The 20,034-nt window shown below is 39.2% G+C and overlaps 1 protein-coding gene across 1 annotated transcript in view; it reads right to left on the minus strand.

Annotated features, from left to right (window-relative positions):
• The window catches only part of Pou6f2 (POU class 6 homeobox 2), a 492,516-nt gene that overhangs the window by 251,685 nt on the left and 220,797 nt on the right, over positions 1-20,034 (minus strand). The window contains exons 3-4 of the mRNA XM_027409383.2: positions 15,222-15,313; positions 12,074-12,302 (exon numbers count right to left, since the gene is read on the minus strand). Coding sequence (XP_027265184.2) covers positions 12,074-12,302; positions 15,222-15,313 — 321 coding nt within the window. The remainder of the gene's footprint in view (positions 1-12,073; positions 12,303-15,221; positions 15,314-20,034) is intronic.

Here is a 20,034-nt window from a genome sequence, read left to right on the forward strand (position 1 = left end):
TTGAACCCAGGTCTTCGGGAAGAGTAGCCAGTGCTCTTAACCACTAAGCCATCTCCATTCCCCAACAATGGAAGCTTTCCATGGAGATTTTTCAGTCTTTAACCCCACCAGCAATTTTGTACATAGACATCTTTCTTTAGTGTTTCTGAATTAGTTCACTACTAAAGCATAAACTTACTTTCTTACCTATATTTGAATAATCTGAGTGTATTTTTCATACACTAATCCCCCCTTTATGTACAAAGCCAACATATTTGTGTGGCCACCATTATGGGGAGAAGAGAGCAGTGTGTCAGCCTTTGCATTCCCTTGTCTCCTTTATTGTCATCTGCCACAGCCACCAATCTGCTTCTGGTCCCTACAATTTTCCTTTTCTTGAATGTCAAACAATGAAGGCGAAAATGAGAAAAAATGAGAGGGAGCTTTAATTGGGAAGAGGGGAGGGAAGATAATAAAGGAGAGGGAGGAAAGAGGTAAAAAATAATATTAAGAATATTTGAAAAAAAGCCATAGAAAATTATTTTATTTCTCTAAAATTATATATGAAACACACACACACACACACACACACACACACACACACACACACACACATATATATATATATATATATATATTGAGAGAATTTAAATGAATGCCTCCCAAGAGCCATAGAATATTTAATAAAAACTCCAGTATGAGGAAAAAGAAATCTCCTTTTGAGTCACTGCTTTGCAGGGTCCAGGAGGCTCCCAAACAGTATAGGCCATTGCTATCGCCTTTGATTACTTTCCAGAAGTTGAAGGTAAGTATCTTTTGCTGAAAAATCACATCCTTCAGACAAAGGACTCAGAAGATCCAAGCTGGATCTGGCCAGAAAGCCTCCTTCTTGAAGACTTGGCTTCCATATTACCAGAAGGTGCCATATTGACAAGTAAAGCAAACAATAGTGCTATCCAGATGTGACTTAAGAACTGCTCAACACAGGGGGATCATAGTACTAGAAATCTAGCCAATTACTAAGATCCAATGAGGCCATGGATCTTAGAAGAGAACCTACTACTGTGACTTTCCTAAATGAGCATAATTCTTAACTACATTTTAGGTACTGATTTTTACACCCTCAAGTAAGTGTCATCTTACCTCTCAGCAAAGAAGTTTCTTTCTGTAGCAGATAGTAACCATTAAGGAAATTTAAAGCTGGTCAAGATACAGGGGACAACAGACCATGGGTTTCCCATGATACATCTACAGCCCAATCCCTGAATCTAAGGTTGAGGAACACCAGAAAAGTGGTGATAGAAACATTATAAGAGCCAGAGGACCAGGAAATCTGATTTTAGACTGTGTCTTTTATACATGAGAGTAGAGCTACACCCACAAAATCTCAACAATATGGCTGCCCAACCACCACCTGAACAATGACAACACCAATTGACATGTCAGTGAGGATGGGGAAATTTCATAGGGCACCATCCATAGATGAAGAGTTACAGTCAGTTAAGGACAGTTGAGAGCGGGAGATTAGTCTTCCCCAGGGATGAACTTCCTAAGTTTTCAATCAAGTACAAAGAGATCAGCCCTAAAAATATACTAAAACAACACTAAACAGGCTCAGCAGGTTGAATTTCTACATTTATTCACACACACACACACACACACACACACACACACACACACACACACACATTAAAGAAAAAGAGGTCACAATTTGAGATGGTGCTTAAATGGTGGGGACATGGAAGGGTCAGAGCCAAGAGAGGGAGGGAAGAAACAAGGTAGTCATATTTTTATTAAAAATAAAATAAATGTTTGAAAGGGGGAATAATAATTTAATAAGTGCTAACTTGCTATTTTAAGTAGCTTCTATTATTTTGAGTGACTGCTATCTAATTTTATATTCACTGTTTGAATTCTATAACATTAAGTAGTTATTGACCTATGTTTTCCATGGATCCATATGGTACATGCAGCCTTGTGTGCTCATCTAATGGAATTTTGGAGTCTTAGTGCTGCAAGATCACACAAGTCATATGCTCTGCAGCTTGTCTTCAGTGGTGTGGCTGTTAGAATAATGAAGCATTCTGTAAGTCAGCTTCTATTCACAGGCTCCTCCTCCTCCCTCTTAGGCTTTTCTTTTCCATCCTCCATGCCACTGGTAACATGTTTGACCAGATGACTTCCATGGTCAAGAGGAGATGAGTGGAAGTGATACTCAGGACATCACTGGCAAAGCTTGGTGAATAGTGAAGTCTTGTTATTATCTGTTCCTTCTTAATGAGGATGGCACTTCTGGAAGAAGGGCTGCTTTTTCAGCCTGAACCCTAGAGTTGGAAAGCTGTAAAACAGAGTTCCCTTTCAACTGCAGACAGCACGTAACCAGAAATGAGCAAAGAAACATATATTGGGTTGTTGGATGACACTAGGGGTAACTTGTTTGTTGATTGAGCACAGCCTGGGGGAAGCTAAATGACATTGATACCCTGTCCTCCAGGTTGCTCAATGTTTTTGTATTCTAAATCCATGGGATTGTTCTATCTTAAAACTTCTTCTGAGAACACTCTTTCTCCCGGATTATACAACTCTTCAGGCTTTCTGTACCATGTGCAGGCCATGATGCTTTACTCTGTGCAATATACATCACACTTGCATCCTTGCCTCTTTTCACCTGCTTTATTCCCCAGCTAGTAAAGATGTGCCTTCCTGTGCCCTAACGGATTGCTTCTGGTGATCACTATATCCAAAGTTTATATCATAATCTAGTACACATGAGTTATTCGAATGTGAAATATCCCCCCACAGGATCATGTGTTTGAACATCTGGACACCAGCTGGTGGCACTAGGGAGGTTATGACACCTTTAGGAGGCATGGTCTATCTAGAACAGTAGTTCTCAACCTGTGAGTAGTATAACCCCTTTGGGGGTTGAACAACTTTTTCACAGGGTTCTTCTAAGACCATCAGAAAACATAGTTACATTATGGTTCTTAACAGTAGCAAAACTACAGTTATGAAATAGCAATGAAATGATTTTATGGTTGGGGGTCACCCTAACACAAGGAATTGTATTAAAGGGTCACAGCATTAGGAGGTTGAAGACAAATGATACAGAGAAAGTGGTTTGCTAGCAGGCAGGGAATATGGGTGGAAGACAGAAGGGCTTTAGGGTTATAGCCTGGCTACACAAATTCTTCTGTTTCCTGACTGTCCATCTGATGTAACCAGCTGCCTCATGTTCTAGCTGCTTCCCCTACTTAACATTGCTCCTGCCACCATGCTTTCCTTGCTGTAATGGACTATATCTCCTCAAACTATGAACCAGAACATACATTTGCTCCTGTCGGTTGCTTCTCATCAAGTATTTGGTCACAGAAACTGTCTTACTTTCCTATTGATGTGACAAAAACACCATGACTATGGAAACTTACAAAAAAAAGTGTTCTACTGGGCATACAGTTTCAGATTGTTTGAGTTCATGATGGCAAAGTAAAGACATAGTGGTCTAAGAGCACACAACTTGGTCACTAAGTAAGAGACAGAGAGTATACACTGACAAGAGACTTTCAAGTCTAAAAGCCCACCCCTGTGACACACCTCCTCCTATTAGGCTACACCTAATCCTTCCCAAACAGTTCCACCAATTGGGCATCAAGTATTCAAACATATGAGCCTAAAGAGGCCATTTTCATTCAAACCACCAAAGCCACATGGGAGAATGAAACTTCGAAAAGTATTTTGTAAATAAAAGAGTAAGCTTTGTGTAAGTGAAAAAGAAAATCAGATAGTTTTATATCTGTTTCTCATCAAACTAGTATGGTTCTTTAAACTATATGATTCAAACTCTATCGCCAAATGTGGTGTTTGTTCTGACTTCTAGAGCCACATCTTAATCTGGATTTCTCTTTTTTCTAAGTTTTTTGGTCTAACATGATTCTTATATTGTTATTAGAAACTTTAAATCCTTGGAATTACAACAACAACTATGACAACCATTACTATTACCACAACTACTACTAATAATAATATAATAATAATAATAATAATGAATTCAAACATATATCTTTGAAAATATAACACAACGACATGGCTGTTAAATATGTCCATAGATAATATATCAGAGCTATGACTTCCATTCTTATGTACAAGAGAAACACAAAGTCCTCCATTACTGCCCTTTTCTTTTCTCTGTATTCTGATTCTTTGCCAACTGGGACTCCTAATTTCTACTCGGACAAGAGAAACCCTCATAGACCTGACACATTCTGTTCTTCATGTACCTACCACAAACTAAGGGATTTTTGCTTCACAAACTCCTAGTAAATCTTTAAGACTTATCCACCCATTCATCCATCCATCCTTGGGCACTTTTTGTAGGTGATTCAACACTGTCCTCCATTCTTGGTTAATAACATTGGCTTAGAAATTGGTGATATTCACAGGGATTTCATTCTGGGGACAGTAGCCATGTATCACAATGCTACTGCTACTGCTCTTGGTTGCTGCCATAGGTATGACCTGGCATGCTTGAAAAAGAAGAAATGAAAATCACATGGGGAAGTTGTGGAAAGCAAGTTTTGGGGTAAAGGAATAAAGAAAGGAGAAACGAAGACAGCAGCACTGAGAGTGGGTGAAAAGGACAGAGCTTTTCAGGCAAAGACCACAGTCTGTTCAAAGTCTTTGGAGATGAGTATATTAAAAAATAACAAAGAGCCCCAAATTTTTTCACCCCAAGGTTGGCTAAGTTGAAAGAGAAGGGTGTGGTGGTGAAGAAACAAAAGTTAATAGACTTGAGATTTATGTCTTGGAAAAACTGACACTTGGAGCTGTCTGGAAACAAAAGGATCCAGAGGTTGTCTGTTCTGAGAGAACTGTTTTAGCCTGTGCAATCTTTAGGCTGCCCATCAGTCCCAAAGCTTCTGTGGGCAGACACAAACAGCTTCTATATCCTCTTTAAAGAAGATCTTTGTCAGATGTTCTCAAGAAAGTTGACAGGCAGGAAGGGACCCTAGAGTTTGAGCCATGAATTGGGGAGAACAGTGCATCCCTGGTAGCTTTGTGATGGTTGGTAGAGTCAACTGGAGAGAATTGATTATCACCTAGGAGGAACACTTTTGGTCATTTCATTAGAACACTTTCAGTGATAATTAGTTGTTGTGGGAAACCTGTGTTCCATTGGATGGTTCCTTACAAGGGGGCTCAAGGTAAAAAGCAGTATTATTTGCTGCCTTTGTGGCCTCTTTCTGAAGGGTATAGCTTGTTGGACTGAGAAGCTATCAGGATCTCTTCTTCTCCACAGAGTAGGTTGAATTGCCAAGGCATGCACCCACGCACACATGAGTACGTGTGTACACATATTCTATTGGTTCTATTCGTCTAAAGAATCATTCCTCATACAACCCCAAGGACATTTTCTTGTTTCCAGTGGAGGGGACTTTGAGAGTATCTGCATAATAAGATGTTGGAATGGCTATGGAAAAACAGATTTGGTATAGCACAATGATGGAAAAACTGCTTTGAAATTAAACATATATATATATTTATATATGTTTATATATATACACACATATATTCTCATAGATGAATCTCAGAGATACTATTCTGAGTTTAAAAACAATATACAATATGAATGTATTTACATGTAGTTCTAGAACAGATAACACTAATACATATCAGAAATCCAGCCTCCAGGTTAGATAGAAAGGATTACCTGTAAAGGGGCATAAGAGATTTTTGGTGGAATAATGAAATCATTTATCTATTTATTTATTTTGTTTTGTTTTTTTCAAGGCAGGGTTTCTCTGTATAGCCCTGGCTGTCCTGGAACTCACTCTGTAGACCAGGCTGAATTTGGAGATCTACCTGCCTCTGCCTCCCAAGTGCTGGGACCAAAGGCATGGGCCACTACCATCTGATGAAATATTTTATTTATTGATTGTTGTGGATGCATGTTGTAAGGTTGCATACTATCATCAGAGCTCCTTGAACAGAGAACTTAAGGGTCATGCATTTTATTGCAAGCAATAGGCTAGTGAAGACAATACCACCATAAATGAAAGGAAATACAATGTAACTCACAGTAAACATCCCTGAACACTTTACCATGCACAAACATTAATTTGGGGAATTTTAAAGGTGGGTATAATTTGTTCATCAAGGTTCTTAAATGGGATTTGGATCTCTCTGTGGTGGTTTTGAAGTGGTGTGAATGTTGATAGATGGTTAGGTAATGTTAAAAGGCAATCAGATAATGGGAGCATCTTCCTCAGAAGGAATTCATGTTTATCTTGCAGTGTAATTCTCATGAGAATGGGTTGTTAATGGGGCTATCCCATGTGTTTGGCCCTTCCTACACATAGCTAATTCCTTTCCTAGTTGTAGAGAACCAGTAGGCCTTTCTTTGCCTGAGACCAAACCTACAGAATCACCTGATTTCACTCTTTGAATCTCCCAAACTGTGACCTAAAGATACCTGTTCATCTAAGACCCAGTGTCAGTGATTCTGTTATGGCAACATGAAGTAGACTAATCCAGGGAGTCAGAGAAAAGCAGGGTAGGATTCCTGCCAGAGCCAAGGACAGGAAAACCGTCTTTGACCTTATTTCTTTTTAAACTTGCCTTGAACTTAATTGCTTTTCCATGTTCAGGTTAAGCTGCAATCTCTAATGTATTTTTGGTCATTAATTTAAATGTTTTGCCCGACTTAACTGGAATGTTCACACTTCAATATAAATCTCTTTCATGACACATTTATATTCTCCATTTGTGTTGCCCACAGTGATTAGTGGGTCACTCTGGTCTTTGCTGGGATAACAGGTCACTAACCAGACTCATCTGTCCTGAGGAAGTCCCCCTTGCTGTAGCTGGCACTGACATCCACACTCTCTAAGCTTATTTTCTCATTTTCTTCCTGAGTTCAGGCAAAATAAAAGACTCAACATATCTGTCTGAGTTCTGGGAAGGAAATTTTATTTTGCAGTTACAACTAAGTAATACTTTGCTGAGCAACTCTGCATGATTTTTAGCATAGTATCTGCTTCAAAAGGAGTTGGTAAGATAATGACTTTTAAAGGAGTTTTAAAATAATGTGGGACAGAAAACAGCGATTTTCCTTCTTAGAGGCTTACTGTCATTTCACAGTTGTGAGTTTGAATATAGCCACATGGAATATAAGTCCTACGACCATGGCACAAATGGTCTAGCATGCTCCCTCAGCATGCTTGCTCAGGTTCCATACATTCTAGTACACATTGAATAAGAGTGAACACCTCAACATGGGGCCTGTTAATCTCCTGGGTTGCAGAATATTTGTTTAACTATGCAAAGATGTGTTGCATTTGGTTATGTTGTAGAATATTCATTTAATCATATAAAAATGTGTTGCATTTATTTATGTTGCAGAACATTTGTTTAACTATATAGAGATGTGTTGCTGTTTTACCTGGTTGGTTTAATAAAAAGCTGAATAGCCAATAGTGAGGGAGAAGATACAGGCAGAACTTCTGGGCAGGGAGAGTAAGGAGGCGGAGGAATTTAGTCTTGAGGAAGAAAGAAAAGGAGACTACAGGGAGATGCCAGGGACATTGAAGAAGCAGGAAAGTAGAATATGGAGAATGAAGGAAAGGTAAAAATCCCCAAGGGAAACCACTAATAAATAGAAACAAGTTAAATTAAGTTAAAAGAGCTATTGGGACAAGCCTAAGTTAGGGCTGAGCATTCATAAATAATAATAAGTCTCCATAGCTTTATTTGGTAGCTGGTTGGTGGCCCAAAGAAGATTCCAACTACACTCCATCTTGGCTAGTGAATTTATAAGGTCATCCAGAATAAAAATATCCCACAACAGGGAAGTTCTCTCTTAGATAGTCTAAAATTTTAATAAATGAAAAGAAAAGGCTAAAAACACAATGGAGCTTGATTGTGGTATAAAGTTCCCCATAGCTACATGAGTTGGAAAGTGGCTCACAAATGAACCTAAATTTCAATAGAGAAGTGGCCTGAAGGGAGCTGGAGAAGACATAAAATGGGTTCTTAATCATTCTAAGCACATTCTAACACTTCTCTGCTGTATACTTGAGGATAGTCCAACTAACTAGTCTCCTCAGGGTCACTTGAAGTCTGGAACTGAGAACTCAATTTGGGCTGGAATGAGATTAGCCTACAGGGCTGTTCCTAGAACCCTATTGTTATGATAAAGTGTGAGGGCTTGGTGGATTCCATGTGGGGGTGGGCAGAGACATGATAGGGACAGGACAGGGAACAAACATGCCAGGCAGACAGAGCTTAGCTTTATTAGAAAGGGAAAGGGGAGAAGGAAAGAGAAAAGAGGTAAAGAGACACACAGAGAGGACAGAAAAGTAGAGGGAGACAGGAAAAGTCCTGTCTGCCCCAGGGGAACAGTAGGGAAAAGAGTGGGAAAGAGCTTAAGTGGTCAGAAGTCTTTTTCTTTTAAAGGGGTCCTTTGTCCCTGGGCTGACCAGAGTACTGCCTGAATGCATTCTGCTAGGTGACAGGGGCAGGCCAGCATAATACCTGAATCCTTACACCTATGTAATGTCCCATTCTTTACTCTTATGAGTATAGAACAACTGATACAATTCTTTACAAGCAATATAATGTCAGCAATAAGATGGGAGGGAGTCTCTTTCTTGAAAGGAAATATCTGCTGAAGGAAGGACTAAAATCAATAGTCCTAAAACCAGATGGATTGTCTGCTGACCCAGGTTTTCTTTATGGGTAATGTGAAGGTTTTCCTAGATAAATAGTTCAGCCACACTCTCATTAGGCAAGAGCACTGGTTCCCTTGGTCTTTGTAACACAAATGGACTAACAGAAACAAATATGTCTCCAGTAAGTTACACCTTGGGTTGGCATCCTCCACTGGTGCTCTGGCATGGGACAAGAGTAGAAGTGTTCACAAGGGCACTATTTAGCCACATACGATGCTCAGGGTTTGTCACAGGAGCTTTCTGTCAGTATTAAGGAATACTACGGCCAGAATACTTGTGTTTCTCTCACATTTGTAGTAAAACCTAATCCCCCAAGTACTGCTATGAATAAGGGCCTCTGGAAAGTGGTCAGAGCAGAACACTAATGTCCTTATAAAAGAAAGCCTAAAGAGCCTCTCCTGCCAGTGAGGGCTCAGAAGACAAGCATCAGTAAAGGAGGGAGTGAGCTTGTCAGAACTGAACTTAGAATTCTGTCAGGGTCCATAAAAATGGCTTTGATTCATCTTGACTTAAGGTCACAGAGTTCAAAACTATCCTTACTCTTCCAAGGTAAAAGTCAAAAGAACTAAAGGTCTAAGGTGTAGCTACTGTAGGATGTTTGGTCTTAGGCGTGGATGTCTCATTTAAATAACAAGGGACTTGGTCTAAAGTGTGGTTACTCTTAACCCTCAAGACCTGATAACAAGAGATTTAGGCTGAAGCATGGTTACTAAATGCTTGGGGACTTAAGGAAGAAAGTCTGTTTGTTCCTTATATTATGATAAAGGAATCTTTGGTTGGGGTATATAAGAATGTTGAAGAATAAACTTGGGGCGTTCAGTATTCTCCTGACTCTATTCTGTGTCTCTGTCTTTTCCTTAGTATCTTTATCTGTCATTCCTCAATCCACATTCCCCCTTTCAGGTATAAACCAGGCAAGTCAGCTGGATCCGACTGAATCCCCACAAAACTGGGTAACTACAGATTTAGTCCCATAAACACAGGTTCTCACAGATGTCCCCTCAACATGGGGCACAAACAAACAGGGGCTATTACAGAATTCCAAGCCCCAGAACTGCAAGAAAGAAAGTCTGCTGTTTGTAAATCACCAAGTCTATGGAATTTTTGTTATAGCAACCCAAACAGACCAAGACTGTGTGAGGTGAGGAGTTGTCAACTGGAGTTAAAAAAGTGTCTTAGTCTCTTTTATTTCTTAAATTTGAATGTGTACAGGAGTTGCTGAGATCAGCCTTGGACTGAATGGTAGTAGACTGATTTTCCAGGTGAGATGATGTCTGATATTGCTCTTCAAGTAGTGTGCATTGATCATGGTCACTTTGGAGATAGTCTTTCTGCTTGTCATCCTTATCACCCTTGGACTTTTCATAGGACAACTAAATCTTTCTGATTTTCCTGGAAATTTCCTGATTTTAACACTGAAGACAGTATATCCTTGGAAATATCCCAGTTGCCAATATGCCAGAATGGTTATAGGTTCGGGTAGTCAGGCCTGGGTGTTGAGAAATCATGTAAGAGGATATGGAAGGGTCAGAAAAGTTTAAAGCAAAACTTCCTTATCTGGTGTTGATTTGGACTTTAAAGGAGAGGGTGTTGGAGGAGGGGCTTGATGTTAAGACCAATGAGGGAAACTTCCTCCCAGCCAGGTGACTTATTGATGGGGTTTTCACATTAATGATCTTATCACCTCCCTTCCAGAAACCACTGAAAATTTAAAGATCACTTCAAAGGAAGAAATATTTGTTCCCAATTCTGTGGTGACATGAGCTTGGTTGAATACACAAATACACTTCTGAAGGCAATACTGTCTGGAACATATGCCAAGGGAGCCAAAGGATCAAAGGAGCTAATGCTTCTGCTGCCCAAATCATAAACTCATACTTAAACTTGACAATGAAAACAAAATGGAAATGGCCTTGCTGCATACTAGGCCAGCACCGATCTTGAAGCCCTAGAGTAATAGGCACTAAAATCCAACAACACCCCCCTACAATGAAAGTTTAAAAAGACTTCTTTTCTTTACTCTGACTTTGGTGTCCATCTTAACCAAGCAGAATTAATTCACAGCCTAGGAGCTCTGCAAGCTGATGTTTATTTATAATATTCAATATTCCCATAAGCACACATGTTCCAAATGGAAGGTTGCATTTTGATAATGCCTGTTTCTTCATTAAGATTTCATCATCCACCTACATTAAGAAGCCTGGCCTTACACTTTGTTGCTTTGGCTTTCACCTTGTGTATTCCTGCTTTATTTGCTTAATCTCAAGTTCCTGGCTTCCCAGGCACTCAAATTTGAAACAAGCAAAGTTCATGCATTAGTGTATCCTGAGCATGCATGATTTATGAATGGCAAGGTTCTTGGCACAATTTAATGGTATAAGAGAGACTTTGTTTTAAACATTAAACTAAAAGTTAAGAAGTAGCAACAATAGGTAGAACATCAGAACACACAGACTGCCCAGGTCCAAGATTCACTAGTTCTTAGTTGTTCTTCCGTGTGTGAATGGAGATGTCCTAACCAATTCAATAGACCATACAAACATCTCACATCTGGCCAATTTAAAAGTACTTTAAATTATTATTCTGAGGACTTACCCAGCCAAACCTCCATTCTGTAAAACAAAACAAAATGCTTACATTTACATAAGAAGATGTCAACTGCTTTAAGTATTTCAAGGTAAATAGTTGTTTTCTTATACCAGACATTATATTCTTATTCAGAATATTTTTCACCACAATCATTCTTTCTTTGATGAATAACTTGGAAATCAACCAGTGCCGGTGTTATCAAAATTTTTGAAAGAAGTCAAAAATGTTAAACTCTAGAGAAATATTTCTCCCTTCTACCAGGTCCTCCTCCTACCAAAAAGCCCAGATAATATAATCTATGTTGAACACTTGTATTTAAATTCTATTTAGTAGCAAAGTAATCATTAAATTAATAGTTCCAAATGACATTTTCTATTTGTGGTGTCCCAACCACTTAACACAGATATAAGGAACATCCAACCTTTCCTTGCATGTGGCCAAACTGAATATCTTTTTAGATTATAACTGTGTCCTCAAATAGCAACACTATGATTTCACATTGAGATGATGGTATGCCCTGCAATGATTGCTCATAGTTACTTCCAGAAGACCTGAAAAGCTTTGCTGTTCATGAAAGAAAATGAGGGCTGATAAAACCATGGCTTAACCAAGCTCAGGATTCAGAAACAACTGGAAATGTTGCATTCTGCTGAGGCCTTTTATGCCCCTTATGGTAGGAGCACCTCTAAGATACATTCCCCATTCAGGGAGCTTTTTGTCCATTTTAGAGAACTTGGCCAGTAAGTGGAATACTGCACAGCACCTGGGCATGAGGTTACCTTGTAGATTTTGCAATGGCAGAGTCATGATGCCTCCAGCTGCAGCTGCTGCTACCAGGCCTTGGATGTTTGTGAGATTCGCTGTGGGGAGTGTGAGGACCAGGCCTTGCTGACCACCTAGCTGTCCCGCCATGTTGAAGGGGATGAGGATGGGCTGATTGAGGGCTGGGGGGCCTCCGGGCATCACCCCGGCCACAGCAGAGGCTAGCTGCTGTGCTGTCAGAAGAGGCTGCAAAACAAAAGAAACCTGGCTCACTTTTCAGCAGAATGAGACATGGCCTTTCAAAACACAGTCCCTCCATTACAGCTGGTCAGGAAGTTTCTCAAGGAGCGAAGAAGCATACTCCAGCCCAGTAAGGAAGGAATAATATTTTGACATTCCGTTTTACTTATGTCTTTGAAATTTTTCAATTTTTTTTAGAATCTCTGTGGAGTTTAAATACCTTTAAAAGAAATGTCGTACCTTTACATACTGCAAATTCAGTTGAATTTTCATTTGACCCTGACTCTCATATATTTAAAGTGCTCAACTAATTAATTTTAGGTTGTTAACAAATTTTAGGTTGTTACAGAAAGAATTCATTGATCTTGGTAGGATTTTTGTTCTGTTTTTGGTTCAAAAATAGTAATAACATACTATTTTCAAGAATTACATCAACAAAAATAGTGTAAAATATTTTTGGTATGCTAGAAGGTCTTTAGTGACGCTGCCATGCACATGTGTGGCTGGAGAGCCTGATTGCTAGCATAATCCTTTTGGAAAGCAATTTGGAAATACATATCAAGAATGGCAAATATATTCATCCCCATTTGACTCAGAATATACTCCTAGGATATAGCTTTAAGGTAGAATTCAAAGGGAGAAGTAATAAATGCATGAAATTATGCAATACACTTCAAATTACATAAATGTTGAAACAGTTCATGTTAGAGTGCTAAACTTGGTGAGAATGCTGTGTAGTCATTAATATGAATCATTTTGGTATCTATTTAGGAAAGTTAAAAACTGTTTCTGATATGAAAATAAACTGGAGAGTTACCAAGTAAACAAGTGGTTGCTACTGAAATGGTAATTGTGTATGTGTGTGTGTGTGGGAGAGAGAGAGAGAGAGAGAGAGAGAGAGAGAGAGAGAGAGAGAGAGGGAGAGAGAGATCAAGATATAAAATGTAATAGAAAAAATACTTATACTTTAAGATAAAATACTAGAAAATCCTTTTCTGTTAATCCTTTCATAGCTTCACCCAATTAAGATGTTATTAGAAAAAACACATGTTTATGACCCCTCTTGATTGAATAGTCAGGGTTTGGTGTAAAAGGCAACAATAGAGCACAAAACTTGTCTGAGTGGTGGGATAGGGTTCTCACTAGAATGATACACCAAGATTATAGTTCTGGCCAGGCTAAATGACAGCACAAGTCATTTGACCTTAGAGTCCTTAAGCTAGGACTTTCTCTACACCCTTGTGGGAGCTGTATAGTAAAACATAATCCACATTCTTTCCTCTACAGGATTCAAAATGAAACTCTATCTATGATTTACTTTCTTTTTGATGGAGCATAGAAAAGGCATTGAAATTGTAATCACCAAGCCCTACATTCCAGATATCCTACCGATGAGACTCAGAAAGTTTCATAACTTCCTGAAATTCAATGCCTCATGCATGGAGAGGTCAAGTTGAAGACAGGATAGACTGTTCCAGAATCTATCTTGTTTTCCCTTCTGCAATACAAGGGACAGATTTGGAGACAGGGGGCTGCTGCATTTAAAGAATAAAGCAAAGGAGGGCACATTCTCTGGCTATTCCTCAAGAATACCCTCTAGATGCTTTCAAATGAAGTTCTGGAGAGGTACTGGGCTCCCCATGTATTTGTTCACTTTACTGAATTCACACCAATAACTTTGCTCCTTCCTTTAAAAACATGAAGTTACTCTATAGAACAAATCATTAGACTTAGGGAATAATAATGAAATTGTAGCTTGGCCCTAAGGTTCCTGGCCAATCGATATAGTGGTGCAAGGGAAATATGTAGTAGCTCTCAGATTGTACACAGGTTTGGAGGCTTGACATGCAGAATTTTATGATTGGATTTGTGCTTAAGATAGGGTATGCCTTCTCCTGGTTGTCACAGAGCCATGCTTCTTACTGCCTTGAGTCTGTCATTCTAATTACCTAACTTAGAGGTATTTGACCATATTAGGACTCGTGTGCTTCCAGGCAATCTGTGCACGCACATCTACAGAAGCACATAAACATATGAACACATGAAGTAAGAATAATGACATTATGAGGGTATGACACTTAAGTCAATGGTCTCCCAAATAGACACTGTCCAGTCTTCATGTCTGGAGTTGTGTGGCCTCTGAGATGGGTGATGGGATCTGAGGCCATTGTAACATTTCATGGTGACAAGGATAAGAGTGTCCAAATTGATTCAAACTTTACACTTGGGCAAACCCTCCTTGTACTGAAAGTGACTAATTTCCAGGAACAACACTGGGGAGAGAAAGGGCCACAAACTTCTCTCCCTAAATGCAAGATGAACTCTGAAAGTTTCATAGTAGATGGCAGAGGTTAAAGAAAGCCCAGCCTTTTATAATTGTGTTCTACATCTCCATATAACCCATGCCAGGCTGCAAAAAACAAATATTGGACTTTAAAAAATAATGAATGTATTTCTTTATTAATGCAAGAGCTATGTGTGATGTACAGTATTGTCAAACCCAATAAGCTGAACTTGCATTAAAATTGCATTAACTTTTTTATATTAAATCACATCTTGTATTTCAAAAATGGCTATAGTAAGGTTGAAATAACTTAATTTTCTTCACACTCCAGTCATTAAAGTTTTACTTTAGAAAAAACTGCATGGTAACCAACAGCCTAGCTGTAGTAGGGTTTAAAGGGGAAAAAAAATTTCCACATGATTAAAACCAGTCTTTCCTTTAAGAAGAGACTTTTGCAAACACATATTTTCTTGAGTGTATTTAATAAATAATGTAGTCATATAGCTTCCTATACAAAAATTTATCACCATCTTTGCTCTGTTGGAGTTAATTGGATTTAACTCATTATTATTTATTTGGTTATTTATATGGTAAAACCATCTTAAATGCAGCCTAATGGAAAGCAGCTGGGAGATACTGACCTGTGGCCCAACTGGAAATGGGGGGTGGGTCTGACTGGCCTGGTGCTGTTCAGGAGTTCCTGGGTCTGATAAGATTGTGTTTCCTCTGGCCCCTAGAATTCAAAAGAGAAACTCTCCTTTAGTATCAAGACCAGCCTGGGACCAGTACATTTCTGTGATATCACAGGACACCTAGGAATAGATGCTTATGAAAGTGTGGTTTTTCAATAGCTCCAGTTATGGCAAAAATGATGCTATGGTACATTCAGGATGGCCCAAAACACCAGGAAACAGAAAGGAAAGACAATAGGAAAAGGTATACTTCCATATACATACCAAAGGACTTACATTAGACATCAGTTTGGAGAGCACACTCTAGTTCACTGTGTGTAAGTGCATATGTGTTCATGCATGTGTGTGAAGCTGTGCCTGTTATGCTCAGATGAATAACAGGTAAGCTAATTCAAAGTACATTCTCAGACATGACCATGTCTGTTCATATTGTTCCCTTGTAGGGACTCCTCCCTTTGTTCTCTTCCCTTAAGCTATCTCTTCATGCTGGCTTTGGATGGATTTTATGAATGCCTTTTCCTAAAATCACAGTCCTTTTCAGTGCTCCCTTCCACAGTGTCCTAAATGGAATATGGGTCGCCTTAGGCAAGTTTTCTGGGCGCGGAGCAAAAGAGATATGTCTGAGCATCAATTCACAGAGACCTGCTAGTGTAGGCAGTGAACTTGCATTCCAGTGCTGAGATCCTGTTGCATTTCAAGCACCCTGAGAGCAAATCTCTAAAGTCTGTGGGTACTGTCTGCATGCTATGTGCTTCATTTCAGGACAAACCAGGGTGGGAAAGATAATGGTAGAAACAATAATTACTTGAATAAAAAAAAAAAGACACAGAACTGTCAGCCATTTCTGAAGTGTTCTTGTTGGGGGTTTTTGTTTTCTTAAAGTTTTCTAATAGGGTGGTTGAAATCCAGTTCTAAGCAAGCCTTAACAAGATCCACTTTCCTGGTGTTTGTCCTATGAATAGCAAGTGGAAGACATTTCAAACTCTGTTTACTGGCATGCTGAGGCCAACCAATGAAAAAAGATATGATTCTGTCATGCTTATAAATTTTAAAGAAGGTATTATTGGCTCATTTAAAACAAATTCTTCTATATAGTCTCCAAAGGGACAGACTTATAAATAATGGAAATGTGGAAAAAATACTTCAGCACATTAAGCTACAAATAAAATTGACTGCTACATATTATTCAATTGACTTCTATCTCCACAGCGATGTGTCAATCATAACAGCATTTTATAATAGGATTAAGCAATAAACGTGCAAAGCCATTATGCAGAAATCTGAAAATCTGATTAATTTGTAATATTTTTTTGTGCAGAAGTCAGGAATGGACAGTACTTGGGGAATACTTACAAGCATTCTATTGAAATTTCTAAATTGATTTGGAACAAACTAATAAAAACACAGACTTGCTGACATTTTATAAACTGAATTCTGTCAAGATATGTTTGGCATTTTAATGATCACTGTCATTTAATAACAAGAGTAAGATGACCCATCAGAAGATACCAAACAATCCCCATATATGCAAAAGAGCTTTCCCCTGAATTTTTTATATGTAGTTTATTTATTATGCTTGAAAACCAGGGCATGTTAAGCTAGGCAGCGCCTTATGCAGTATAATTTCATGGTCTCCATTCAGCCCCCAAATAATGCTTTTGATCAAATATTAAGATTAGGCTAATTTGCAAATGACTAAAAATTCACTGCTTAGAAAAATGTGGTTGCTTCCTCGAGCTTGTCAGGCCTGAATTTTTATACCAGACCATGACAAGAAAGTTTTACAATGCAGAGAAAAACAGAAAAGTCCTTTTCAAGCAATTAAATATATACTTCAATATTAGTATTTTCTATAGCAAGACAGGCCCCTTTGTATCTTATTTTCTTCACGTGTTCTGAGGCTACTTTTGACTGTGTTCTTAACACATCCCAGTAATGTTGAGGACTGGTCCCATGCAGGCACTGTGCCAACACTAGTGTGTGTTTGCTCTTTACAACTCCATATAGATTACATTTGCTTATATTTATTCTTTGGTGCTCTGAGGCCCTAACTGATGCTCAGCAGCTTGTTCTGAGAATGACTATTCTCAAAATCCATGTTGAACGCAGTCTGGGGCAATTCCACACAATTTCATGTGTAAAATGAAGTCTTTCACAGGCTCTAGAGGAGATTATGTATGCTTTCCCGCCTGGATCAAAAAGTAATGTTTCTTCTTAACGCGCATCTCCATTTTCCCCAAACACATGTATCATGCTTAACCTTGTAGGGCCATAAACTAATCTGTTTGCTTGGAAGGCAGTTCCTGTACAGGGGCCTTGCTGGAGCCAGAGGGGAATCCAGCAGTCAGAATGAATAAAAGGCACTGGCTAAAGGTTTTAGAGATTTGAAGCAACACTTAACTGTATGATAGCAAAGAATTTGAGGTTAGACATTTCCATGGCAAAGACAAGAAAACATAAACATTATCAGATGACCAGGAGCCTAGGAAACACAGTACACCATTGGAAATCAAGGGTCCCAAGACAAGTTCTCTCATGTCAGCTCTGTAGTGAATGACCTGGGCTTTAAAACTTTTATGTTTGTCACCAACCAGTAAATTTAAAAAGAAAATATTGTGTGATGTTTTCCTAAAAAAGAAATGAGGTTTGATCATATTCACCCTACCCCACATCCTTTTCTTCCATGCCATCCTCTTATGCCTTCATCCCTTTTGACTGTGAGCTCTTCAGGCCAGGACATTTCATTCACACTTAGTTACTACTTAGTGAATACGAATAGAGATTTGGCTTAAGGTGCACATTGACATCCATTTGATTACTTACTACTGTGTAGCATAAATCTTGGGACTATCTTTAGATAACTAGCTTATTGACAAATTCTATCTCAATCCGGCCTGACAGATTGCTGCAGCATGGATCTAGAATGTCCCTACAGCCTAAATGTTAAAAGCCTTATTGCCAGCCTGTGATGTGATGAGGAATTGATAGGACCTTAGGTAGGATGGATTAGCAGAAGGAGTTGAATCATTGTGGGCATGCTCTTGAAAAGGATATTGGGATGCTGGTCCCTTCCTTATGCTTTCTCGCCACCATAATTTTTGTATCCATGGGATCCTGTCCAGCATATGCTGCCTTGCTGAGGCCTCCAAACAAAAGAGCAAACAGGTCATTGACTGAAACTTCTGAAGAAAATAATCCAAAATGAATCTTCCCTCTCAGGCACTTTGCCCCAGTCGCAGAAAGCTGACTGAAGTGGATGCAGGAGGCAATTGGGTATAAAGATTAAAAGCAAGGTATCTTATATTTTAAACTTGGCCCGGTTTGCAATTAGATCTGCCTCCTCACTAGGAATGTGGACTTGGAATTGTTTTCCAATTACTTACTCATCATCTTTCTCCTATGAAAGTCAGGGATACCCCAGTACTTCCTTCACGGGTTGGCTGCTGTGAGTGCCATATGAAACAATATACAAGTAAATTCACTGAAACTCTGCATGCTTGCTATATATATGCTATATCTGCCAGCTATTACACTCTAACAAAGCTTTAGTTAGAGTAATATTTCATATTCTTAACTTGTAATTAATATTCACTCATCAAAGCCAAATAATACATATTCTAATCTCTATGTGTATACACCTTGGAAATATACACACTGACCTTCACTATGTACTGTGCACCAAAAGATCAATGTCTGGAATGGAGCTCAGTAATTGGGCCTCCCAGAGCTTATAAAATATGATGTTTACAAATAGTCTGCCCTCAGTATGCAGAGGGTTGTTTCTCTCACCCTGTGAATACTAAAATCTGAGGTATTCCAGTCTCTTACTTAAATCTACATGACATTTGCATTTATGTGTGTGTGTGTATGTGTGTCACTTAAATCACCTCTAGATTACTCATATTGCTAAATGCAATCAACATGCTATGTAATAGTTACATCATATTGTTTAAGCAGTTAGGACAAGAAAAAAGTCTATCATGTTTAAATGAAATAGTTTCAGTCTACAATTGGCATTTTTTAAATCTATAGATGAGATGCTGGTGATATGGGACTCTTACTATAACCTGTTAGTCCCCGTTAACACGCTCAGAAAAGATGGTGCTAAGAGTCTAGCAAGTAGCTTCTAAAGTCTCTACCAGACCATGGCTTACACTAGTGCCCCCCCTTAAGTCTGTGAATCATTATTGGAGCCTCTTGAAGCATTTCACAGCCCACAGGAAGCTAGGAACCACCAAATGCCACTTGTGTGACTGCACACCATTGGCATCATTACCACACACCACTCAGATGATGACATTAACACTGGCTTTGTAGCTGTTGGGTCATGATCAGCATGACTCCTCCTGCCTTCCCAGTTTCCTCACCCTGGATGCTCTCTTATCATAATCAGATTGAGATTGCCAGCTCAGAAAGTGGAAGACTCAACGTTAGACACACATTCTTTAATTGTAGTCTATTCACAAGTAATTCATGGAGTGGAAACCAAGTGGTAAAGGGTCACAGTGTGAAATGTAAAATCAAGGATATTTGTCAGCGGCCTTCCTTCTTTCAATTCCACCTTTCCTACTAGATCTCAAATCTGTGATTTACATTGTTGCCTGCCTGTCCCTGCTTGGGAGGAGGAGGAGGAGGGGGAGGTGGAGGAGGAGGCGGTGGAGGAGGAGGAGGTGGAGGAGGAGGAGGAGGAGGAGAGACAGTGAGAGAGAGACAGAGTGTGTGTGTGTGTGTGTGTGTGTGTGTGTGTGTGTGTGTGTGTGTG

The sequence above is a fragment of the Cricetulus griseus genome, chromosome 3, assembly GCF_003668045.3.
Source record: "Cricetulus griseus strain 17A/GY chromosome 3, alternate assembly CriGri-PICRH-1.0, whole genome shotgun sequence".
NCBI classification, from domain to species: domain Eukaryota; kingdom Metazoa; phylum Chordata; class Mammalia; order Rodentia; family Cricetidae; genus Cricetulus; species Cricetulus griseus.